The sequence below is a fragment of the Galeopterus variegatus genome, unplaced genomic scaffold (genome assembly GCF_000696425.1).
Source record: "Galeopterus variegatus unplaced genomic scaffold, G_variegatus-3.0.2 Scaffold717, whole genome shotgun sequence".
NCBI classification, from domain to species: Eukaryota; Metazoa; Chordata; class Mammalia; order Dermoptera; family Cynocephalidae; genus Galeopterus; species Galeopterus variegatus.
This window is the reverse complement of record NW_007726828.1, coordinates 495403-522910: the sequence shown is the minus strand read 5'-3', so window position 1 is coordinate 522910 and position 27508 is coordinate 495403. Positions and strand designations below refer to the sequence as shown.

At 36.1% G+C, this 27508-nt stretch overlaps 1 protein-coding gene across 1 annotated transcript in view; it reads right to left on the bottom strand.

The window, feature by feature from the left end:
* Nucleotides 1-2306: 2306 nt before the first annotated feature.
* KCNH5 (potassium voltage-gated channel, subfamily H (eag-related), member 5) overlaps nucleotides 2307-27508 on the bottom strand; it is a 318706-nt gene continuing 293504 nt past the window's right edge. Inside the window, exon 11 of the mRNA XM_008571772.1 lies at nucleotides 2307-3974. Coding sequence (XP_008569994.1) covers nucleotides 3027-3974 — 948 coding nt within the window. The 3' untranslated portion in view covers nucleotides 2307-3026. The remainder of the gene's footprint in view (nucleotides 3975-27508) is intronic.

The following is a 27508-nucleotide window of genomic DNA, read 5'->3' as shown; positions in this document are numbered from 1 at the left end:
ATCCTGTTACAGACTCATAAAACTTGCCATTATGATACATAGCTTACATTTCCATTCTTGTTTGACTTTTGTTATTATCTTACAACCACCTGTCCAGGACACAGCATCTGATCTTGTATGTTAATATTATCATAGAAAAATATTGAGGGTGTGTATGTTGCTTTGGAAAATGTTTGGATAAATACATATCCATTTACTCCTAACAGTACATTGTTCAGAAATATAAGAGTAAAAATTGTATTCTGGATGCACCAAGAGCATCCATACAGTGTAGGAATAAAACATGCAGTCATCTCGTCCCCCAAAGAGCATCTACTGTCTATGTGCTGGTTGAGGCAACACAGGAAATGATTGTATCATTATTGCGTATATTAAAGCAAGTGTTCACCCTTTATTCAAATCTGAGTAAATTCAACCGCTAGGAATTGTGGAATCTGGGAACTAAAAGGCTACTCTATATACAATGTTTGCTGAATACATGCATTCCTGCTGGAAACAGCAGAGTGCATTCAGCACCACATCATGTCATGCACACAGAGAACAGAGGTGGCTGAAAAGAATACTGTGATAACTGCGCCATAAATAAACAATTACTACTTTCCCCACTTTTTGACATCCTGGAGTAATTCAAAATCACTATGTTTCTTCCCACATATACGAATAATAATATTGTAGGTCGATTAGGTAAAATTCTGAGTCAATGTCAGAACTCAGCAAATATTTGCACCGCTAATATGCAAAGGCATAGATTGCAACTTGAGATCATCCTGCTGTTCCACAGTCATTCTCTTACAGCTTTACACCAACTGTTATTTTTGAAGCACATGGCTCAAACTGAACTAACAATTTTGTACTCAGATTATTTTTACCAGTCATCCATCTTTAAAAGCTTTAGCCAAACTTGACTTAAACACATAGAAAAATACCCTGAAATTCAATAAATGTTAGAGGCCAAGAAAAAGGTACCTTCCTCACCATAAAAGCAACAAAATCCCAATTTCAAGGCTGTCCCTACATTATAATTATTTCATTTCCTTGTGCCTATGGTAGGTAGGTATTGTAGCATAGCAAGGAGACATACTCCCCTGAAATTTTCCGTTATAAGTAATGAAAGTTATGAGCACAAAGAAAGGAAAATGGAACCCATGGCACATAACATATGTTCTGAGACTCGTATCTTAAAGAGGCACATCTTGTGGGCATGTGAAGAAGTTCTAATAGAAACTCTAAAATAGCAAGTGTTTTTATAAATTACTCTTTTGCACTTATCCAACCTGATTGTGATATTTCTCTTTCAGTTCTAGTGGCTTTGGTTGGAGATACTGGGAGATGCTTAGAAAAGCTCATAAAAATGGGTTATAATAGACCAAAATATCTCCTTTGATTTTGCCATCCTCTTTCATATGTAGTTAACATATGTACAGATGGTCCAATAATACACAAATTACTGGTATATACTTTCAAATTGATGCAAATACTAACTCCTCTGCTTCCAAAATCAGGTGTCATGCATGCACTAATTGAATAATATGCCTCTCTGAACATCATAAAATATACTTTAGTCAAAAGAAACAAATTCTCCTGGGTTCTTACAAATGAATGTGCATTTTGTTCTCCATGCATATCATTTAAGGGACCAGCTATAGAAAACACAATTCTGTTACTTTTTTTTTTTTTTTAGTTAATAATAGGCACTTTCTAAGAAGAGGATTTGTGACCCAAAAGACTACGAAATTCAGTCATTGTATCCCCCTTTCATAAGTGGATCTGCTGAGTATCAACTCAGCAGAAATCCAATAGTAGAACTGTGTGCAAAAAAGCTTTAAAACATTGTAACCAGAATAAAATGGTAGAAAAGCAGCTATCTGAGTTGAGCAACTTAACATCTACTTCTTGGTTTGTTTGGTTTTTTACCACATTTCACGTGTTATCTCTACAAACAGTAAGAATCATGAGTCAACAATTCCACACCTGTGTTTCATTCTTTCTAAGTTACAGATATGCTATAAAAAGTGTCTATCTGTTTACATTCTTCTTCATTTTGTAGTATAATAGTTAAAATTTTGATATGATTATTTAAATGCATTTTTTTCCATATGTTTCTTTGCTAGGAGCCTTTTAAGTTCACCCTTGAACAAGTTTGGAAATAAAAATTTAGAACATTCATCACCTTTGGAAAATCAGCAACTCTAACACGAATTGTTAAAAGGCCCTTATTCCCTGTGGTGCAGTATTTCTATAATAACATACACTATAGTAATAGTTTAGTATTTATGGTGTTGATAATGTCAGCTTACAAGATAACAGCTGTTCTCCAAGACGGAGAGTAGGGATTTCTTTACGTAAGAGCTAATGATTACTAAGTATAATGTTAAAAAAAGGAGAGGTATAGTTGAGTGAAAATGCAATTCATGCATAAAACCCATAACAATAAGTTCTCAATATCCCACACTGCTATCTGACTTAGGCAACAAAATAGTCATTTAAATGGAGCAAACAGTGCCAGTAGGGGAAAATAACCTAACACTAAGTTACAGAAAAATATCCTATGGAAAGAGATCATAAAATGGTATTAAGAGTTTAAAAGTTTGAACTCTTTGTTGGCATTAATCTATAATTTTAACTTAACAGAATAGTGAAGAAATGACAGCTCGATATACTCAGCCTGAGATCAAATGAGTCATGGCAACATTGGCAGGTTGGACCCTGATTCTTCAAATATTACATTGCCTTAGTTAACAAAAAACATACTTTTTAAAATTATAGAATAGAGATTATAAATAAATGTAAAGTGTGCATGCAGTCAACTGCATAATATACAAGCAATAGCTACGATTTTAATAATCATCTTCTTTGGCAGGCCAGAATCCAGCTGGACATGCAATATTTACATATCAAAATCCATGTTGTGTTCATCATATTGAAAGCAAGTGAAAATATATATATGTATATACTGTATATACACACATATGTATATAGATGTATATACTGTTTTTAATATATTAACAAATATATAGGTATATATATTAAAAGTGGATTTCATCTTTTTCAGATTCGGGTGACTCAGGCCTTGAAACACTAAAAATATCCTGACATGGTATTTGGGGAGGTACTTGGAGTGGCATTTGGGATTTGGGAGAAGAGGTCTGGGGTACGCTTTTTTCTGACAGTATTTTTAAAATTTCTGCCACCTGCTTTTCTAGGGCAGTCATTCTGCAGCTTAGCAGCTGAATGTCCTCTTTGAGTTCGTGTTTGACTTCCTGCAGTGTGGTTTGTAAGGCCTGCTCGGGGATGGGGTAAAAGGGGTGCTTGGCATCAGCCTGAATGGGACTGTGCTCTAGCGGGCTTCGGGCCTCACCAGCCTTATCTAAACGAAGGTCACTTTTTGTAATTCCGCTGTCACAAGAATCCGTTTTCCTTAATGGGTTTTTGGTCACGCTGTTCTCTGAATCACTGCCCTTGGGGTCCTCTGACAATAGCCCCATTGATTCAGCTTTAGTGACATTATTCCAGTCTTCCTTCTTCTCCTCATGGGCTCCCATGTTATTCTTGAGTCGTAGCCATCCTTTCCCATTCCCATTTTTCATTCTTATTGGACTGTTGACTTTGAGACATTTGGGGTCAGCACCACCATTGGGCTTGAGTTCCATGGCATCACGGTTGTTCTGCTTGAGGGACTCACTGGTTTTCACATAGGCCAGAGATGTCTGAATGGGAGTGATCTGTGACACAGTCACCACACTGGTGCCGGTGATGGAGGCTCCGTTCTGTAAGGAGCGGCTTTCTACCTGGAGTTGGTTCCTCTCAGGGTCACTCTGTGCTGAGCCCTGATTCCGCAGCTCCTTCTGCTGCTTGAACTTCTGGAAGAGTTTTCTGACAGGGTGGTCCACGGGGATGCTGAGGGTCACCTCATTCTTCTGCCTGAGACGCTCTTCTTCTTCCTTTTTCACATCACTGATTTTACGGAAGATAATCTGTGGAGCAGGAGAGATATTCAAAATGTGATTATACAAGTATAATTGTGATAATATACTGGACGGGCTTTGTTTTACAGAGAAGACACCTGAACATATGATAAGATCCTTTCTGAAGGGGAAAAAATATGCCATGCAACTTAACAGATGCAATATACTTAAAACCCAACATAAGAACATTGACTACTTACTTAGTTCTATTCTCTTACTTATTAGAAAGGAAATGAAGTTAACAAATAACTGAATAGAGGCACTTTGCTTCTAGTTTATATTCCTATTATGTTCCTATTTAATAGAAAAAAATGTAAATATATATTTGTATATGTATGTGTGTATACATGTATACGTAAGAAAATATATATCTCTCAAATTTCCCTGTAATGCATCACCATTTTTGTATGTTTTTCCCTTTTGTATATAAATATTATTCAGAACAATTTTTAATATCATCCTATGTTTAGGGGTGAGATAGTAAGAGCTCCACGTTATAAAAGTACTGAAAAGTTAGACAGTTTACAAACATGGCACATGGGTTGAGTTGGGGGAGGGATTAAATTTATTTATGTGGCCCCAGAGGGCAGAACTGGAATCTCTGAGGAAAAATTTCAGGATGGCAAGTGCCAGCTCAATATACAGACTTTATTTCAAACTGCTGTCTATTAATTGAACAAACTGCCTCAAAAACTCGTTAACCTTCTACCACTAACATATTCAAACACAAGTATGCTGTGCATGTGACACTTTCACTGGGTTGGAGGTCCAAATCTTCAAATTCTAAGATTCTTTAAATCTTAAATATAAAATTAAATATATAGTGCATGTGAGTTTAAGTGGGTATCTACAAATACATAAGTATAATTTTATTAAAATTTGAAAATAACAGCGGGAAGAACTTATGATAACCTCATCAAGAGAAACAAAAAAATGTTGGCTATACAAGAAATTACCACATATATTATCAGTTAGAATTGAATTTAGTAAGTGTGAGATTTTTGCTCAGAGTCTTGAAAAACAAAGTACTGCACTGAAGGCTGTAAGGAAAAAGTCAAAAGGGAGTTACATTAGATAAAGCACTTTCAAAATCATACAATTTTACGACAAGCAAAATTACTTACCTCTATCACACTTTCTAAGTGGTTGGTTAGATTAGAAATACATGTGAAGCATACAGTCCCTATCCCATAATAGACACTTGAAATATGTTGGTTCTCTCCCCTTGAACTCTCATAAAATTCTTCCTATTTGAAACCATTTTCACCACCTTTTGAAGGTTCAGCAGCTTCCAAGAGTAACGTATAATCATTGATTTTACACCAGAAACCAATACTAATGATGGTCACTGTTAACAGAAAAGCCAGGGATGTAGCAATCCTCTTTCCCAGTAAGGGCACATTTTCTAAATTGGGATTGATGCACTAGAGTTTATCAAGTGGTAATAACTTGTATTTTAAAACAAGTATTCTTTAAATTCAATAACTACCTATAAAAGCCAACATATATTTCCCTCTCTAGTTGGGCCTTTTTAAAAAATGTAATACTAATCTCAAAATCTGACATTAAAGCTCCATTAATTTAATTAGAAATCTTTCAAAGGGTTGACATATTTCTTATGCTTCCTAAGTAGTAAACAGAGCTTGTACTAAGCCTTCAAGACATTAACACTCTTTAGACCGAATAGACCCAAACACAGAAACACAGAAACTATTTTCCTATGTCATCTCCTTTCATTAAAAAGGCACTCACTTTATTTCCAGAGACTGACATGAGGGAACTAATGTAAGTGATGGCCACGTCTGCCCCCTTCCCATTCACCTCTGATGTTCTTATTTAAAACATAGTTGTTTAGCCTAGGATAGGCATAGCCTTGCTGCGATATGGAAACTGCGAGCAGCCTTCAATGGATCCATTTCAAATTATCAGTGGAAGAGGACATGTGCCTAGCACACTGGAAGGTCAGATAAAATGCAGGACACCCATGCAATATTTGAGACATACCAAAAAAAATATGTCACTTCTCTGAATAGGACCCAACTTTACTTTAAAAAGTATCATTGTTTATCTGAAATTTAATTTGAACTGGTGGTCTTGTATTTTTGTTTGCTAAGTTTTGAAAACCATTTTGATATATAATAGACAAGGACATTACTACTTCTGTAATGTCCACATATACTGCCATGTGAAGTTCACAGCTTATAGAAACTATAATGAAAGGCTTGGTACCTCTGGTGACTGAGAATTTATGGGCATCTTAGGCCAGAGCCTTTTTATTTTAGATTTTTAATATAATGGCTAATAATTGCTTGCAATTATTGTGTACTTACAATTTCAGGGTGTTTAGTGTTCAAGTTTCGGGGTGATTAGAATCAAGGTTGTGCCTATTAGACGACAGAATGCTAAGAGAGTTGCACGTTGTTTCTTTCCCTCCATCTTCCCACTCCAGTGGGACAGGGATGAGGTGATATTAGACAAAGCTCCCTTAAGGTTTTGGGGTACTTATGAACATCAAGACTGGCCCTGACTTCCCATCAGGAGTTTACAGAGCAGGAGGACTGTATTAATCTGTTTCTGTTGCTTAAAACAGAATGCCTGAAACTGGGTAATTTATAAAGAAATGAAATTTATTTCTTACACCTTTGGAGGCTGGGAAGTCCATGGTCCAGGGGACATGTCTGGTGAGGACCTTCTTGCTAGGTGGGAACTCTCCACAGGGTCCCGTGGCAACACAGGGCATCACATGGTGAGAACAGCAAGAGCTCTCTCACATGCTCCCTATAAAGCCACCAGTCCACACCTTCAATAACTCATTACTCCATGAGTGGGTTAAGCCTTTCATGAGGACACAGTTCTCATGATCCAATCACCTCTCAAAGGCCCCACCTTTCAAATATCAGATCTCCCACCCTCTCAACACTGTTGCAGTAGGGATCAAGTTTCCAGCACATGAATTTTGGGGGGACAGATTTGATCCATAGGGAGGAGGTACACATCTACTCTCCGAAGTCAGCAACAAACGGTAAAAAAAAAAAAAAAAAATGCATTCTTTAGACTGCAAAAGTTCCCCACTTTGTTCCTTGGCCCTCACTTCCTGTATAGCTCGGATGGGCATTGGGTAGAATCTCCATGGGCTCAGGAAGCCACAGAAGGTAGTCATTTGTGATTTCAGGCCCATGGAAGCTAGATAAGGCAAAAGTACTTCATGAGGTGGGAAAAGTTATTGCATACTGTAGAATACTTGCTGCCAGAGACTATCGGACCATTAAAAGTGTGACTCATAACTAGAGCCAGTAGTTGGGCATGGCCAGCTTAAAAGGCCAACACTCTGAAGAATGACCACAAGCCCTAGGTACTGAGGGAGACCTCTTCCTCCCTTAGCAGCAGGCCCACAGACAATACTGAGCCCAGTGACAGCAGAAGCAGCTGCAGAGGAAGAGTTGGGAAGAGAGGGTTATGAGATTTCCTAACCAACCTATACAATTTGAACTGGAGCCTAACTACAAACACTAACACTGGGATTTGATCAGCTACTTACCATAACTAGGTTTTTAAGCCAAGGTATATTTTTTCCAATTCCTAGATTGAATGGAGTTTACTGAATTAAATTTTTTTAAAATATTTTTGATTATGGAATGGGAATAATGACATTAAAGAAGCTGTTAAAAGTTTGCTTACAGCAAAGTGGTCACCTGCACACACATGTTTTCTCATTTAACTGTCATTGACTACTGTCTGAGACAGGTCCTATTAATCTCATGTTACAGAAGAGCAAACGGAGGCACCAAGAATTTAAGTGATTTGCCTTACGTCACACAACTAGGAAGTGGTCAAGATACAAATCCAAGGAGTCAGATTCCAAACAGTCTTAACCACTACACCCTACTGCTCCTCAGGGTAGCTTTGATACTTCCTCGTGAACCCTGTGAAACCTGGATACTGGAGCATGTGATGGGAGTGATGCAACAGTTTTACACTCAGCAGGTAACATTCACAGAGCATTAGCCATGGAAAACCATCCTTGAAAGCAGTGAACTGAACAAGACTGAAGCTCTGTGCCTTTTGTGTATATGGAGACCTTGAACAACAGCTAGAGAAAGCATCGGGGAGGCAAACTCTAGACGTAACTCATTCTCAAAAGCAAAGCAGTAGGCGTCCTTCACTCTATCTCCCGTCAAAGTACGTGCCGCCATTCTGTAGTTTCTGGCTCCCTTCAAGGCTGCCTTGTGTTTTCTTTGAAATTCCTTCTACTTATATTAAATGCATGACCTTTATAAAAGGCAGGTGGCAGGGAAGGTTAAAGAATGTGATTTTCCCTGGACTCTGACACCATCCCTGACCTCACTCATACCTGGATACGTTTGTCTATGAGAATAGGGATTTTTGTCTGTTTTGTTAACTGCCGTATCACTAATCTCCACAACAATGCCAGCCACACTGACAGTCCTCAATAAATAAATGTTATTCATTAATTCAATAACCTTTTCATACATTCAACAAATATATGTTTGTGATGGGTCTATGAATAGAAAATATTACAAATAATAGTGCTTTCTTGTTCCTTTACTATTTTCCATTCTCTAAACAATGAATTAATGTTATAAGTATTATTATTGATCAGTAATGTCTACTCCTATTTCCTCATTTGAAAGCAGACACTACATCATCTACTCTGGAATCCCCAGCATCTAGCCCACTGCCAAACACAAGTAGATAGTTAACAAATGTGTGCTGAGTAAAATCAGGTCAAATCTTTGAAAGGTCTTGAATCAGAACTTTTTCAATTCCATTTGCAAGGATGTAGTAAAATCCATTCAGAACTTATTTTCTGGCTTATGACAATACAAAATTTTCTTAATGCAAGATAACAGAATACGGGCACTGAAATTAAAAACAAACAAAAATGAAGAGGTGATTTCATCATTTCTGTGGGATTTAAGTACTAATCTACTGAGGTGCCACCATCCGTTGATCCATGTCTTATATGCAAGGTATGATATTTTTTGTTTTCTCTGAAGTTAAAAATAATGCAAACAAGATATACAACAGTTATATACAGTTATATTACAAACAAGAACATCTAACATAAGCAATTCATTGTTTCCAGAACACTAACTGCAATAGGCCTTCTCTATAAGTCCTCATGTTTTTGAAGATGACTTTATTACCCTAAACTCCGATTTTGAATAAAACTGAATTTTTATTACTAAGGAAACTACATTCCTATGGTAATTATTGTATATTACCATTACAAGCATTCTCAAATTAATTCTGCTGAACGTTTCCTTTTAAAAATGCTTTTACCATTAACTTTTTAATCATCCATATAATAAAATGGTTTAATTTAATAACATAATAGAAAGACTGACAGTTTTTATTTAGTTAAACCCTTTTTAAGTAGTAGGTTTTCATTTGTTTATTTGTTTGTTTTTTATTTATGATGATCCTATCCTGAACCTGAATTCCTTTTCAAAAAACATATTTGAATCTGGCTTATGAGATAGACCATGATAAATAAATAAATAGTGTTTGGGTTTTTTTTTTAATTTTTAAAAATTCTTCATGCTACTCTTTGTCCATTGAAAGAATCTGCAAATAATGACATATTTCATAATCCAATTGAATCTTTTATGGGAAATATGTCATAAAGAAATTAGAAGTCTCCTGCTAATTCAATACATAAACCACATAGATTAATTTTACCCAACTATTACATGGAAATTATGATATTTTTCTCTAGAAAACAAACAAAAAGCCCTACAAAGAAACATTTCAGAAAATGTTAAAGATCTAACTTTATCAGTTCACCTTATATGAATTAAACTATTTAAAGGAAAAAATATATATATCTACAGTGTTAAAAGAAATCAGCTTTCAAAAATCTAATGTTTGTTTTTTTCCCTCAGCCTTAATAACTCAGGCCCCTTGTACTTGATGTTCTCTGTATCTAACTTTTGTCCAATGGCAAATCAAATTACTGTTGAACACCACAAAAATTAAGGACAAAATTTAAACTGAAAAATCAGGAATCAGGCTATGGCTCCAGCTACACATTTATTGGTAGAAGGCACAGTAGCCTGCACTGCTTCTACCAGCAAAGAGGTTTATTTCATTTAAGCTTTTCTTCTATGTGCTTCATTATGTTCTGCAGAACCCATGCTGGAAGGTTTAATTTATTTAAATGATAAAAGCTTCTTAAACTTAACGGGGAACATGGCCAACTGAGCTTTCCATTTCAAAAGTAGGGCATTTGATCATAAAAGTGATATCAAAATTGAATAATTTGAATGTGTACTGAACTTTGAAATCCAATAAAGGCAAGGGAAAAAAAGAGTTAGATTCATTTGTTTAATGACATGGATTTAGTGTTATATAATTTGCAGAAAGTTAGAGGTGTTTTCTCTCAAATGGCCCATCGCTTTTCAGATTTGTGACTCTAGAGAATCTGCTAGGAATTTATAGCTATATGTCATCATGCAGTGAAGGGTTCTAATTCTTCTGACTCTCCTGGGATCAAGTTGATTTGGTTCTTTGGCTGTTCTTACTGCTTCTATAAACTTGGTCATTTATTCTAACTCTAGTCCTTCCAGTACATTCCAGCCTGAACTAATGCAACAAAGCATTATTTATTAAACACTATCATGTACATATAAGAAAGTGTAAGCTCTTAATAAAGGCCACAGTGATGAGGCTGTGGCAGATGGGCTTTCTACAAATTTAGATGTGTATACGGTAATGATGATGCATCACATGCTCTGTTTTGAGATATGGCTGCCTTGCTTTGCTCTGGCCATAAATCTGTAAGCTCTCCAAGGGCAAGGAATAGATCTAGTTTGGCCTCTTAGGTCTCAAATAAACATTGAGAAATTTATAAATCAATTAATGTGAATGTAAAGAAAAAGGAAGGAAGGAAGGAATGTAGAAAGGAAGATTGGAAGGATAGGTGGAAGGAGGAAGGAAAGAATGAAGGAAGGAAGGAAGGAAATGTCATTTGATTTTGCTAGTGTGGTGGGTAATGCCTAATGTGGATGGGGATGGTTAGTAAGATGTAGATACAGAAAATTTTTATTCATAAAAATAAAAATTCTAACATCATACTTAACAGTAGGATACTGAAATCTTTCCGCCTTAGATCAGGAAAGAGACAAACAGGTATGATCCTGCCTCTTTTATGCAACATTGTATTGGGGGTTCTAGCCAGGGAAACTGTCAAGAAAATGAAATAAAAGGTATACAGAATGAAAAGGAAAAATTAAAACTATCTCTGTTTGGAGATGACATGATCATGTGCATAGAAAATCCTAAAAAATCTATCAAAAAACTATTAGAGCTAATAAAGGAGTCCAGCAAGAACTCAGGACACAAAATTAATATAAAAATCAGCTGTTTTCCTATACACTAGTGGTGAGCCATCTGGCCATGAAATTAAGAAAATAATTGCATTGACAATAACATCAAAGAGAATAAAATAGTTAGGAATAAGTTTTAAAAAAAGAAGTGCAGGAATAATACACAGAAAACATCAAAATATTGTTGAAATAAATTAAAGAAAAACAATACTGTTAACATGGCAAAACCTCCCCCCCCAAACTGATCTGCAGATTTGATACAATTTCTATCAAAATTTCAACTGCCTATTTTTAAGAAATTAACAATCCAATCCTAAAATTCGGATGGAAATGCAAGGCACTGAGAATAGTCAAAACAATTTAGGAAAATAAGAACAAAAATGGAAGACCCATACTTTCCAGTTTTAAAACTTATTACAATGCTACTAAAATCAACAGATTTGGTACTGGCATAAGAATAGACATATACATCAATAAAATATAATGACGAGTCCTGAAATAGACTCAAGCATCTATGGTCAATTGATTTTTGATAAAGGTGCCAAGTTAACTCAATAAGAAAATAATAATCTTTTCCAAAAATTATGCTAGAACAACTGAATATTCACAAACAAAACATGAATATAAATACTTACTTCTCACTATATACAAAATTTGACTTAAAATGGGTCAAAAGCCTAAATGTACTACTTTACACATATTATTGTCTCATTTAATTTTCACAGTAATCCATTTTAGATGGAAAAAACTGAGGCTTAGAGAGATTTTTAAATCTTCCCCAAGTCTACACAGCTGAGTGACAAAGCAAGGTTTCCAACCTCGGTTTATTGGACTTAAATACTAAGCTATACTGACTTAAGAATTCCTGAGCTAAATTTTTATAACTGGCTTAGAGGGAAGCAAATTAAATGATGAAGAAGGTTGAATCACTTTCATAATGACATTTACTAAAAGTCATGACTCCAGGCTGGAAGTTTAATGTACAGAAGGAGATATATACACATAATAGGTAGTGGAACTCTTCAGCATATATGTAGAAAATAATATTACTTGACATTTAGCAAATGTGATATATTTTATAAAGCACTTCAGCATATATTACCTTATTTTCTCCTTGCAAATCTGTACATCAGGCAGGACTCTTATGATTATTCCCATTTGAAAGATGAGGCTCACAGAATTTATGAGACTTACACCTAAGTTCATTGAGCTAGTAAATGACCAAGCTGGTGCTGAAACACATTTACTTGTGCCAAATCCAATGTTCCTTCTACTACTCTAGACTTACAGTCCTAATGCTATGTATAATTTTGTTTTGTAGTTTATAAAGTTTACAGTGCACTTTTAAATGTTTTACCATAAATAGAGTTCATTTGATACTATATTTTTGTCCCCAGGAACACACCTAATATGTGGCTTTAGCTTTTGCTGTGGAAGATAATAATGGTGTACCCAGGGGAACAATTATTAAAGTAGGAGAGTTACAATATCTTTGGAGATATTTTCCCGTGATAAAAGAAATTTTCTTCTTTTCCAATGTGGATGCCCTTTATTTCTTTCTTGCCTGACAGCTTTAGCTACTACTTCCAATACTATTTTAAATAGGAGTGGTAAGAGTGAGCATCCTTATCTTGTTCCCATTAGTAATGGAAAAGCTTTCAATTTTTCCCCTTTCAGGATGTTGTTGGTAGTGGGTATGTTGCATATGGCTTTCACTGTGTTGAGATGCTTTCCTTCCATACCTAATTTGCTGACAGTCTTTATCATGAAGTGATGTTGAATTTTGTCAAATTCTTTTTCTGCATCTATTGATGTAACCATATTGTTTTTGTCCTTGATTTTGTTGATGTGATGTATCACAAATTGACTTGCATATTTTGAACCATCCTTGCATCCCTGGGATGAATTCAACTTGATCACTATATATGGTGTATAATTTTTTTGATGTGTTGCTGTATTCTGATTGCTAATACCTTGTTGAAGATTTTTGCGTTGAAGTTCATTAGAGATATTGGCCTGTAGTTTTCTTTTTTTGTTGTATCTTTGTCTGATTTTGGTATCAGGGTGATGCTGGGCTCACAGAATGAGTTTGGGAGAATGGCCTCTGTTTCAATTTTTTGTGAAAGTTTGAAGAGAATTGGTATTAATTCCTCTTTAAAGGTCTGGTAGAATTCAGCAGTTAAAGCTGAATTTGGGGATTGGATTGTTCTAGTTTTTCTAGTAATTTGAGGTGTAGCATTAGGTTGTTTATTTCAAATCTTTTTTTTATGTAAGCATTTATTGCAATAAAATTCCCTCAGGGAATTAATCCCACAGGGGATTAATATCCAGAAGATGCAAACAACTCAAACAACTTCATTGTAAAAAAAAATAATAATAATAATACATTTTTAAAATTAGCTGAATAGACATTTCTCAAAGGAACATACAAATGGCCAATAGCTACATGAAAAAAAAAAATGTTCAACATCACTAACCATCAGGGAAATATAAGTTAAAATGACATTAAGGTATCATCTCACCTCAATTAGTATGGTTAACATCAAAAAGACAGAGAATAACAAATGCGGTTAAGGATGTGGAGAAAGGGGAACTGTTCTACACCGTTGGTGGGACTGTAAATTAGTACAGCCACTATGGAAAACATTACAGAGGTTCCTCAAACAACTACAGATAGAACTGCCATATGATCCAGCAATCCCACTTCTCAGTATATACCCAAAGGAATGGAAATCATCTTGTCAAAGGGATACTGCACCCCCATGTTCGTCACAGTTCTATTTACATTAGCCAATATACGGAACCAAGCTAAATGTCCACCAACCGATAACTGGATAAGGAAAATGTGGTAACTATACACAATGGAATACTATATAGCCATACAAAAGAATGAAATTCTGCAACATGGATGAGCTTGGAGAAAATTATGTTAGGTGAGATAAGCCAGGCACAGAAAGAGAAATACCACATGTCCTCATCCATATGCTTTCATGGAGAAAAGAAAAAGAAAAAGAAAGAGAGAGAGAGAGAGAGAGAGAGAGAGAGAGCAAGCACACATGAAAGGAAAAAGAGAGAGAGAAGAAAGAAAGAGAGAGAGAGGAAGGGAGGGAGGACCACAATAGTGTGCTGAACTTTCAGAAGGAGGGAACAGATCTACGGTTAGCAGAGGTTGGAAAGGGGTTGGGAGGGGGGGTTAGAGAGAAATTGGGTAATGGACACAAGTAATAATTATGATTTATAATGATGAACATACTAATAACACTGATTTGATCTTAATGTATTGTACACAAATACAGATAATCAACTCTGTACCCCACAAATATGTGTAATCAATTATGTTTCCATTACAAAATAAATTTTTTAAAAAAATTTTTTTAAAAAGATTGGAGTTCCAGTCCTAGCCACAGCTCTAACTAGCTATGTGATCTTGTGTGCAAGTCCCATAATCTTTTAAGACTTTAGTTTCTTTATTTAAATAGTGATAAAATGATAGGGTGGGTCTTAGTTCTTTTCACCTCTATCTACAAATATGTGACATAAGAGGTCAGTACCTGATGCTAAACATTTTTTTATTTTAAAGAAAGATAGATACAATCTACTTCATGCTCTTTAAATATTCTTACGTAATTTCTTGCTAGAAAACAAGACACTTGCCCCATTTTCTAGGTTTCTAAAATTCCCTGCACCAAAGTCTGCTGAGATTTCTATGACCCTCAGTAAAAATTATAGATCTAGGATATATGTGTTACTTTCATTTGTTTTGATTCTGCTGCTTCTGGAGGCATGCCCACATGCTATGCTGAGAGAAGATGAAAATGTGCAGCTAATTACCAAGGCTTGTGCTTCTAAACATTTCTGGACAGTAATTGAATTGCAGTGTCCAGAGTTGAGTACTAGCTAATAACTTTGTCGCTATAGTGTTGAACTGTAATTAGTTATTTCTAGTCAAAAAAGAGTATTACAAGCCACACTGGCTGTTTCTTTAGTGTTGCAAGTGTCAGGAGTTGGAAATTACAATTTTAAAACAAGAGCTGAGCCTGTTTAAATGATTGAGATGTGCCAGTGCATTTGCCCATCAACATGCATGCACACAAACACATAGCAAAGCCAGCAGAGGCCTGGGAAGTGAGATTTGAGTTACCATCATTGGAAAGTCTGGTTAAGAGATCGCAGCTCTGCACATTATTGGGGCATGAATTGTGAAAAATCATTTTGAGTATTAGCATTAGAATATATAATAATTTAATTGGCAGCTACCTATATATTCATGTGATTGGTACCAAGTCTAAAACCTGTTATTTAAAAACATATGCATCTGTGATTTATTCTATTTGAAAGTATCTTTCTACAGTTAAAATAGATCTCCCTCTATCATATTCTATTTATCTTTAGCAAGTTGTGTTACCCTTAGGTGAAAGAACCTCAAATTCCATATACTACTATGATTTGAGGCACTCCTACTAAAATTTTCTATAAGTAACTTGAGAAGAATATATCCCTTGTGTTCTTTGAAAGTACAGACTATATTAGCCCGATTGGTACTTCAGAGAGTTTTGGCTCTGAGGGAAAGATCATCTTTGAGGAGAGGACTGAGTGTTTTTAGCTGAGTATCACATGGTGTAAGAAAACAAAAGTATGAGAGTTCATAGTTGATTGAGGACATCCAAGTGGAGGGAAGGAGAATAGGAGAGTTTATATATTTGAGAGTCAGCTGGAATCCAGCCACAACCTATGCATAGAGAATAGAAAAATAAATAACTTAAATGAATGCAGGGATATACAGTGCTTATGGTTTGGAAGACTGGCTATTGTTAAGATTACAACTCTTCCCTAATTGATTCAAAGATTTAATATAATCCAAATCAAAATCCTAGCAGGATCTTTTCACGGAAGTTAACAAGTTAATTCTACAATTTATATGAAAAAGCAAAAGGCCCACAATAGCCAATATTAAGAAGAAAAAAAACTGAAAGATTTATACTGCCTATATTTTACTATTGAAAACTATAGTAATTAAAATAGTGTTGTATTAGCCAAGAATAGACAAATAAACAAATGAACAGAATGGAGTGTCCAGAAATGGACCCATACATATTTGGACACTGAATTCTGATGAAGGTAATACTGCAGTACACTAGGGATACGATGGTCTTTTCAAAACAGGTGTGAAGTAAATCAAATATCTATGTCAAAAAATATATATCTTATCATTTACCTCACACTGTATACAAAAATCAACTCTTGCTACATTGTAGATTTGAATGTAGTAGGTAAAAATCATAAAGTTTTTAGAAGAAAATACAGGAGAAAATCTTTATGATGTTGGGATAAGAAAAGATTTTTTAAACATCACACAAAAAGTAATAAGCATAAGGGGGAAAAGAGAATAAATTGGACTGCATTAAAATTAAGATATTTTTGCTCCTTGTGAGACTCGTGAAGAGAATCAAAAGGCAGGGAAGAGAGAAAGAAGATAAATGCAATATACATACCTGATACAGGACTCATATCCAGCTTCTATAGAGAATTGTTACAAATCATCAGGAACAAAGACAAACAGCTCCAATAGGAAAATGAGCATGAGCATTTTACAAAAATAAAAAAGTTACATAAATGGCCATTAAGTACATAGAACAGTGATTATTGTAATTAGGCATCAAGGGAGTATGATTTAAAACCACAATGTATTAATCTTACGCACTCACCAGAATGGCTAAAATGAAAAAGAAAATAAGTGATGTAGAAAAACTTAAGTCTCATAATCTGCTGGTGGGTGTGTAAATTCATAGAATGATTTGGAAAACTGTTTGATGAGTATCTACTGAAGCAAAAGATAAACATACTCCAGATTCAAAATTTTACTCCTAGGTACAAACGCCTTCCAAAAAAAATTTTGTATTTATGTAAATAAAAAGGCATGTACAAGGATGTTTGTAGAGACATTGTTCATAGTAGCCCTGAACTAGAAATCCAACTATGCATCAAGAATAGAATAAATAGATAAGTTTAAGCATATTTATTCAGTACGAAACTCTACAATAAAAATTAGTGAGCCACAATCACAGGCAACATGAATGATGCCTACAAAATAATACTGAGTGAAAGAAGCTAGAAACAAATGTGCACATATTGTATGATTCCGCTTATATCATTCTCATAATTAACAAAAGACCAGATAAAACTAAAGTTGTGAAAGTCAGAACAGTAGTTAAATCTTGGGTGGAGCTGAGTAATGAATACAATGAAGCAGGAAAATGGGCTTCTGGCATGCTTCCTGTTCTGTTTCTTGAGTTAGGTGCTGATTAAGTTTGTAAAAATTGATCAAGCAGTGTACTTATGGTTTATACACTTTTCTATATATGAGTTATGTGTCAATAAAAAGTTTACTTAAATCATAAAGTGCTTGTCCCATCCCCACAGGTTCTCAGTTTAGTAAAAGTAGGCTCTCTCATAACCATGTGAGTGCAATGCAGCGGGGTAATTTAGTGTATTATAATTCATCAGAGATGTATAGGAGCCCCTATTACATGCAGGATAGGATTGTGGATACTGAGGATACAAAAAAGGATAAAATAAGGTTGCTGCTTTTAGTGCAGTAAAGAATAAGGGCACACAAATGGGTAATTTCAACACAGTATGTAAATGCAGAAGTAGAGGAATGCACAGGGCTAAACACACTGTGGAACTGATTTCCACTTAACCAGCATGACTAGCTTGACCATCACTTTCTGTACTTTTTATAAAACACACTCATTCTCAATGGGATAGAACAGAGAATCCAGAAATCAACGCACACACCTACAGCCATCTGATCTTTGACAAAGACACCAAGCCTATACACTGGGGAAGAGACTGCCTCTTCAGCAAATGGTGCTGGGATAACTGGATATCCATATGCAGGAGAATGAAACTAGACCCATACCTCTCACCATATACTAAAATCAACTCAAATGGGTTAAAGAATTAAATATACACACTGAAACAATAAAACTTCTTAAAGAAAACATAGGAGAAACACTTCAGGAAGCAGGACTGGACACAGACTTCATGAATACAACCCCAAAAGCACGGGCAACCAAAGGAAAAATAAACGAATAGGATTATATCAAACTAAAAAGCTTCTGCACAGCAAAAGAAACAATTGGCTGAGTTAAAAGACAACCAACAGAGTTGGAGAAAATATTTGCAAAATATACATCTGACAAAGGATTAATATCCAGAATACATAAGGAACTGAAACAACTTTACAACAAAAAAACAAGTAACCCAATTAAAAATTGGGCAAAAGAGCTAAATAGGTGTCTCTCAAAGGAAGATATATGAATGGCCAACAGAAACATGAAAAAATGCTCAACATCACTCAGTATTCGGGAAATGCAAATCAAAACTACACTGAGATATCATTTCACCCCAGTTAGGATGGCTAATACCCAAAAGACTGTAAACGATAAATGCTGGCGAGGTTGCGGAGAAAAAGGAACTCTCATACATTGTTGGTAGGACTGCAAAATGGTGCAGCCTCTATGGAAAATGGTATGGAGGTTCCTCAAACAGTTGCAGATAGATCTACCATATGACTCAGCTATCCCATTGCTGGGAATATACCCAGAGGAATGGAAATCGTCAAGTCGAAGGTATACCTGTTCCCCAATGTTCATTGCAGCACTATTTACAATAGCTAAGAGTTGGAACCAGCCCAAAAGTCCATCCTCAGATGAGTGGATATGGAAAATGTGGTATACCTACACAATAGAATACTACTCTGCTGTAAAAAAGAATGAAATACCACCATTTGCAACAACGCGGATGGACTTAGAGAAAATTATATTAAGTGAAATAAGTCAGGCACAGAAAGAGACATACCACATGTTCTTACTTATTTGTGGGAGCTAAAAATAAATAAAGAAAGAAATACACAAACAAACTGGGGGGGAGGGGGAAGAAGACACAACAATTACAATTCCTTGAAGTTGATATGACAAGCAAACAGATGTGAGGTTGTTGGGAGGGAGGGGAAAGGGAGAAGGGAGGGAGGTTTCGGTAATGGGCTACAATAATTAACCACATTGTATATTGACAAAATAAAATTAAATTTAAAAAAACACACTCATCTATGCCCACAGCACATCAGATACTGCAGACTGGTAAATCTGTGAACCTCTACCTCTGTCAGTTGGATTGTATGCTTATTAATAAAATTAATAAAATTAAAATTAATTACTAAGCTACACACAGTGCTTTGTTAATCAGTATAAGCTCTGGTGCCATATTGGCTGGGTTCAAACTGTCAGTCATATATTCATTAGCTCTGTGATTCTGGGCAAGTTATTTAACTTTTTTGTACCTCATTTTCTTTGCTTGTAATGGTGATAGTAATAGCACCTTCTTTATATGGTTGTTGGGAATAAACACATTGCAGTATCTAAAAAACTTTGAAGAGTGCCTGGCTCATCAAATGCATTCTCTTGGTCAGTGTTATTAATATCTCTCTGGTCCCTGTTACATCAGATAAGAGAGACTGCAGTACTACAGATCCAGGAAAAATGAAATGAACTCAGAGAGGGAGGGGTAACTAATGATATCAATTGTGTGAAGCCACTATGTAAATTGTGTGTGCCTTGTAGGGATTTGGGGGGAAATCACAAACCTTTGAGCAAGATAGTGAGTCACGGGTAGGGATTCATGAAAAAAATAAAGGCTAGAAGGAGCTGTGGGCAGAAAGACACAAACAGTAGAGACAAGCAGAAGACTAAGAGCATGGTGCACTTAAAGAACCTTGAGTCCCCTTCTACATTCTTGGAGTTAAAAGCTCCTGGGACTAAGAGATAAAAGGTTCATCTAGAAAGGCAAGTTTTAATTTACTTTTCAAAGTTTTTATTTTCCCCAAAAAGATTTTGAGTTCCATGAGGGCAGTCACCATTTCTTTTTTCCCCAGACTAGGTAACCCCCACACTCTCCTAGTTTACTTCCTGATGCCTGGTCAGTGGCCAACCTCAGTCACCACATCTGAATCTTCCTCCTGTTCCTGATTCCTAAATGTCAGAGACCTAAGGTTCCATCACTTTAAATAACAGCTATATCCTGAAGAATAACAATTGTTTTATACATTCACAGTCTGTTACCTAAACTCTAGATAGACTCTGATATCCATATAATGTATCATCTAAACTGAATACATTTTAGACAGGGGTGCTATTAATAATTATTCCAGGACAACAGACATAAATCAGGACTGTCCTGGTCAGAGAAGGACATAGGGACACCACTATACCCAGCGACTTACTCAACATCTCCACTTAGACAGCCAATAGGCATCTCAACCTTAACATGTCTCAGAACAAACTCCTGACTTTCCAGACCTGAGAAACAGCATTGCACACTGTCTGGAGATCCTGGATTTTGAAGGGAACACAGTGTATGGGTGAGACTTGCTACTGTTTACTCTGCATTCTAAGTGTGAGAAGAAGGGTAAGCCAAATAGTCCATCTCCATGGCAGAGATTACTAGCTTACCACCAGACCAGACTGTTTCCTCTTCTTCCCTTGTACAAGGCTACATGGCATCTCCTTGCCTCCCTTAAAGACAGGAGTTGCCATATGACTGAGCCCTACTAAGAAAGCATGAGCAGCAATAACGTGCATCATGTCCAGGATTAGTCTAGTATAATTTCCCTGCAGGACGCACTTTTTTGTTGTCAGCTGAAGTGAAGGACGAGTGCACCTAGGGGATAATGGAGCCAAAAGATGAAAGGTAACTGGGTCCCTGAATCACCCAATGGAGGACTGTCCCCAAACACCTGCTTTGAATTGTTACTTTAGTGAGAATTTAAATTTTGTTATGTTCCAACACTTCAATTGTGGGATTTATTGATTTTAATAGTTGTCATTTCCATTACAAAGAAACTGATGGATTTTCTGTGAATTTTCAGTTTGATTTAGTTTATGTATTGTCTTATACATTTTTTTTATTGAATTGAAGTCAAAGAGAAAATTAAAATAATCTACACTTCTTTATACATAAATCGGGTCTTTATTTTTTCTTTTCAGACCTTGCAAGAATACATAGTTGACCTAGGCATTTACTTTTATATTTTGAAATGAAAGTATAGATTTAGGACTTAATGGATTGTATGCAGGGACAAGAAACATGTGGATATAGTATTACCTTCTGATCCTCACTTTACTAAAGCCAAAATAAGGTAGCTGCTAAAGTACAGGTATTTAATTTCAAGCACTGCCTTAGAAGTAGTGATTCCTGCAGTATGATTTTTCTACCTCCTTTGATAGTTATGAGGAAAATGGTTGCAAGACAGCAAAATCGATAACTTTACAGCAGTAATGTCCACCATGGATCGATTACTACAATCAATAACATACTAATCAATTTACATGATTCACATTCCTCCTCTTTATTTTCCTTCTGTAACTCTTTGCTATAAGGAAAGAGAAGTCTGTCCAAATTGTTTTATCTTGTTTAATATTAGCAGAAGCAAGAAACTTCTTTCCACATCTAATCAAGAACAACAGCATGGAAGTGTTCATTCGTTAAATGATCTGAGAATATGACTCACAGAAATCTTCATTTCTGCTGGGACTGATAAGCAGATTTCATCTCCCATGCAAGGATACACATATCAAAAGCTGCTAGAGTAAAACTGCAAAGTGATAACTACATATTGGGCTGTATTTACATTCCAAACAATGGATATAGATTGGAGTGGGGACACGGGACACATCTGTCTAACAATACTATTTTTACATTGAATTTATTTGTAAAAATAAGGAATAGTTAGAATGGACTACTTAACATCAAAAGAAAGGAGAAACAGCTATCGGGAATAGCTACAGAATCCAAGAATATCATGAAAATGTTACAGGCCCTACCAAATATATGCAGAGAGTCTGAAAACTATAAAATATACCTGGGCCAGTCAGATAAACAGCAGCATACAATGGGAGAAGAAACAGAACAGAGAAAATATATGATGGTACTTCAAAATATTTGCAGAATAGAATTAAAAGATAACATGAATCTTTCTATGAACTTTTTGAAATATCCTCATTTATAATATAGTAATTTTAAAAGTGACTGGCATTTAGTGGGTATATAAAAAGTGGGGGCAAAGACCCTACAATGAATGGGACAGTGCACACAACTAAGAATCTTCTCACTTAAATGCCAATAGCACCCTCTTTGAGAAACACTGCTTCTATACTAATGTAGAAAGATGTTGAAAATATAATGTTAAGGTATATAAGAACAATAATTTTAGAATGCTGACATGTATTTTTTTAAATCTCTTTATATATAAAGTCATACATGCACAGATATAGTCTGAAAAGATATAACAGAAAGCGGTAAAAGAGATCACCTCTGGGAAAGGCCAAGCAAAGGATACTCCACTCGTTCTGTCTGAAGTTTTTCAGTATGTACGAGTATTACTGAATACATATATCAGTAAACATGTATTACTTAAAAAAAATAAAAAATTTAAATTGAATCCAGACATTGGCCTTTAATTTAACACCAGCTTACAAAAGCCCCATTGTTTAAGCACTTGCCTTAGTCAAGGAATTACCATCAAGTGGTACAGACCTAAGAATACCTCTCCCCAGACAGAATTTTAATCCCAAGAATTCCATCCTTGCTACCAACATATACAAGACCCTACTACTACCACTAAAACTGTCCCTCTTAACCCCTCACCACAAAGAAATCCTGTCCACCACAATGGACACTTGTCTTTTGTCTTTTTTTTCCGTGTCCGGCAACGGATCGCAACCCTCAGTGTTGCTCCCGTGCCCCGCTCAGCCAGTGAGCGGGAACCGGATAATTGACCATTTTTTAAAATACTAATTGCATTGATGGAAAAAAAAGAGAAATGAGGGGAAAATTTCATTGAAATTCAATATGGTTCTCTTCCTTTTGAAATACAGTATTAATTTGTTAGCTATAAGCTGTATCGATTTAGCAACCAGTGTTGATGGTTTCCACATGGAATATAGGTATATAAGCATATTACAATTTTCTACTAAAATATGAACCTCAACTGTATCCATCTGCCTTTTGTGACACTTGCTTTAACCTTCAGAAGAAATTCGTTGTAGTAAGCATGAATATGGTTATGATTCTTGCAGAAATTTTATCTAAACTTTATGAAGTCATTCTAAGAACATTACCATAGTCATGGGTTAAGTATGTTGCAAATATACATATTTTTAAAATAGTACACAAAAGAAGAGGAGGAAAATAAAGTCATCTCAGTTGTTTAAGACGGATTTTGAGAGGTGATCACCAATGGCCTCATTTCCTTTGGTTCTGCACTATCTCTGAACTAATCTGATAAAACCCTGATCCTGAATCATCCCTTCAACTGGGCTTCTTGAGTTACATGCTCAGGATGCTGTGTGCACACCACTGAATGAGAAAATTCCTCAGCCGTACGTACAGGGCACACGTAATAGCTCAGGATCTCTGACATCAACAGGGCTTTTAGTAGACTTTTCTCATTCTTGGTCAACTCTTTCTGCCTTCCTCAGTGACTAATTAAATCATCATAACGTTCTTCAGAATCCACCTAGATACCACCTTCTTACTACTAGCAAATGACCTTGCCTTCTTTACTGGAAAAAGCGGTCAGCTCTCTCCATTTCCCACCTCTCCCTTCTGTTCCCCTCACTACCTATAGATTAAACACAGCTGTGCTTCTCCTGTTCCTTCCTTCACCTCTGAGAACATTCAATTTTCTTCCTTCTGTTTAAAGCCACTCCTTTCACTCTGGATCCCTTTCACCTGAATCCTCCAAGACTTTTCTCCATTAAATACGTTTATATCCTACAATAGCTTTAACTTCATGGGCTCTTCTTACTATTACCCCTTCAAATACTGGTGTTCCCCATAGTTCATTCAGTCCTTGGTCCAATGCTCTTTTAACATGGTATCCTTTTCCTAAGTGAAGTCCTCTACTCTCAAGACATCTACCATACCCAATGTGGTTCAGATCTTGCTACCCAAGGATACTAGACACAACCATCTATATATTCTTATGACACTTCAAACTCAGCATGCCCCAAACAATTACAGTCTAAGATAATATCCTTATAAGTTACTATCCTTATACTATGTGTTTTGGAACTGCTCCTCCTTCCATTTTCCTCTTGGCTAGTGGCTCAATTTATTCACTCAGAAGTCTGGGTCATCCTATATTCCTCTCTCTTCCCCACTCCCCACCATATCGGCTTCAGTCATGATTTACTGAAAATCACCCTTCATACTTCCACAAGAGAGTGATTTCTAAAGTGAAAATCTGACCATGCCGTTCCACTGCGTAAGACCCTTCAGTGGCTCTAGTTTAATCTCTTTTGAGACACACAAGGTGCTTTCTCTCTGCTCTGATGCTTGTCTTTATCCTCAGTCTCAGCACCTGGAACTCTCATGCCTTTTGCTTTATGGGTTATTAATAACAAACTGTTTATCATTTCTAGTTCAGGTCATAATATTTTATACCTTCATGCCTTTTAAAGTCTGTTTCCCTTATCAAAATGCCTTTGACCATGTTGTTTGGTTGTATCTTTAGTATTTTAGCTTAAGCACCATTCTTTTCTAGGAAGCCACTCCTCTTGCCCCTATCGGCTCGACTTTTATTGTCATTGTGCCCTCTCCAGTGCCCTCCTGCTTGTGTGTGTCAATGCTTGGGCTCCTAAAACACCATAAAGTCTCTCAGAGAATTTAAAATGGTATATTGAAATTATCTGTAAGCATCTCTCTTTTCCTCATCAAACTTTAAGGCTGAGAACATGACTTGATCATTTTTTCTCATCTAAATAGCACAGTTACCTAAATCAAAGTGGTACTTAACACAAATTTTTATAATTAAAAGTAATTATTATTAACAATAAACCTCTTGTTACCCTTTAACCTCAATGTTATCACTTGGAAAATGTACATTGAAACATCTCAAAAATCCATGAAAAAAATCAGCATTCAGATATATTATAGGGCAGTTTTTCTAAGACTTGAACTGATATATCGTATGTAGCAGTCATATAGCAGAGTAATGTACTCCCTTGAAATTAAGACAAGTTCAGACAAATCCTTGGAACAGGCCAGCCTATATGTATATGCCTTAAGACCAGAAAGTTGTCATGTCTATCTACATGTATTAGAGTCGATGTCCAACCCCAATACCTGACACCCTATTAGAGATCTTGCAGGAAATAAAGCTTAATGATGTTCAGTTTGGAAAGTGTAAGGAGGATTTTGTAGAATAAAAACTTATGAATCAAAAGGAAGAGCTGATATAATCAAATCAATGTTGGTGACATTAGGAGGTGACAGCTGTAGCCAGGAAGAGACTCAGTCGGGCTTAAGAGTGATAGTGGTCTTGGTTGTGGGGCAGAGAAGGAAGTGGGCAACGGTGAGGAAAGGCTACTCAGGAGCATGTGTGATACCCCAGAGACCCCTTGAACCGAAAAGATGGATTTGATACCTGAGGCTCTTCAATTTCACTATTACCATCTTCTTCACGTATTACCTAAGGAAACACGGGCTCATTATCATTCAGACAAATATTGATGCTACTGTGATCACATGATCATGATCATTTTAATAGCAAAACTAATTATATCTACTACTTATTAGCACTTATAATAGGCACTATGTTATATATACTATATGTATATAATGCAATTAGTCAGTAAATTTTGTTACCTTCACTTTCAAAATATATCCAGAAACCAGCTACTTCTCACTAATTGTGCTGATAACATTCTGCTCTTAGCCACTGTTATGGGTTGAGTTGTGTCCCCCTAAAAAGATATGTTGAAGTCCTGAGCCCCAGTATCTTAGAATGTGACTTCATTTGGAGATAGGGCATTTACAGAGGTAATCAATTTAAAAGGAGGTCATGAGATAGATCGTAATCCAATATGGTTGGTGCACTTTATAAGAAGCGGAAATTTAGACAGAGACATATAGGCACAGTGGTAAAATGATGTGAAGACACACACGGATAAGATGGCCCTGTGGCTGGGGTGGTGCATCTACAAGCCAAGGAACACCGAGGATTGCTGGCAAACAACAGAATCTAGAAGAGGCAAGAAGGGATTCTCCTCTAAAGCAGTCAGAGAGGCTATAGCCTTGTTGAAACCTTGATTTCAGGTGTTGAGCCACCAGAACTATGAGACAATAAATTTCTATTTTAAGCCACCCAGTTTTTGCTGCTTTGTTACAGCATCCCTAGCTAACTAATGCTGCTACCAACACTTGAATTATTGCAATAACCTCTTTACTGGTCACTCATTCTCTTACTCTGCACTTCTGCATCTTCCCCACCCCAACACCTGTAATCTATTCTCAACATGGAAGCAAGAGTAAACCTTTTAAAATGTAGATCAAGTCATATTACTCTTCTATTCAAACTCCTCCGGTGGCTTCCCATCTTATTCAGAGGAGAATCTAAAGTCCTTACAGGAATTCCAAGGCCACACCATTTGACCTTATCTCCCACTATTCACTCCTTTGCTCACCACAGTGCAGCCTCACTGGCCTCCTTTCTGTCCCTCAAACAGGCCCAGGAAACTCCTGCCCCAGGGCCTTTGCACTTGCTGTCTCCTCTGCTTGTATCCCCTGCATATCCATAAGCCTTGCATCTTCATCTTCCTTAGGTCTTTGTTCAAGCATCACTTTTTGTTGAGGCCTAATTATCCTATATACAATTGCAACCCTCCACAAATGCTCCAATCCCCTTTCTTGCTTCATTTTTCTCCATAACACTTATCACCATCTAATAGACTATTTTCGTGAAAAAATGGAATTAAAAGACAATACAATATTTCCATGAACTTTTTGAAGTACCCTCGTATTTTATTTATTTTATTTGTTGTTTTCCCAAACACAAATTTAATCTCAATAAGGACTTGATTTTTGTTTGTTTCCTTCACTGATGTACCCTGAGTACCTAGAACATACAGAACTTGGCACATAAAAAATGTATAAGGCATGTCTATTGGGTGAATAAGTTATCTCTTGTACCTGAGAGGGAGCACAAAGTAGCAGAACGATCACTGACTGCCACTGGAGTCAGTACAGACTGGAGTCTCTAATCTGTACAGGGTTATATAAATAGGAGCCATTATTAAAATAAATTTATTCAGAGTTTTATAGAATGAAAGTGATTCCGTATGTTGAGGTAAG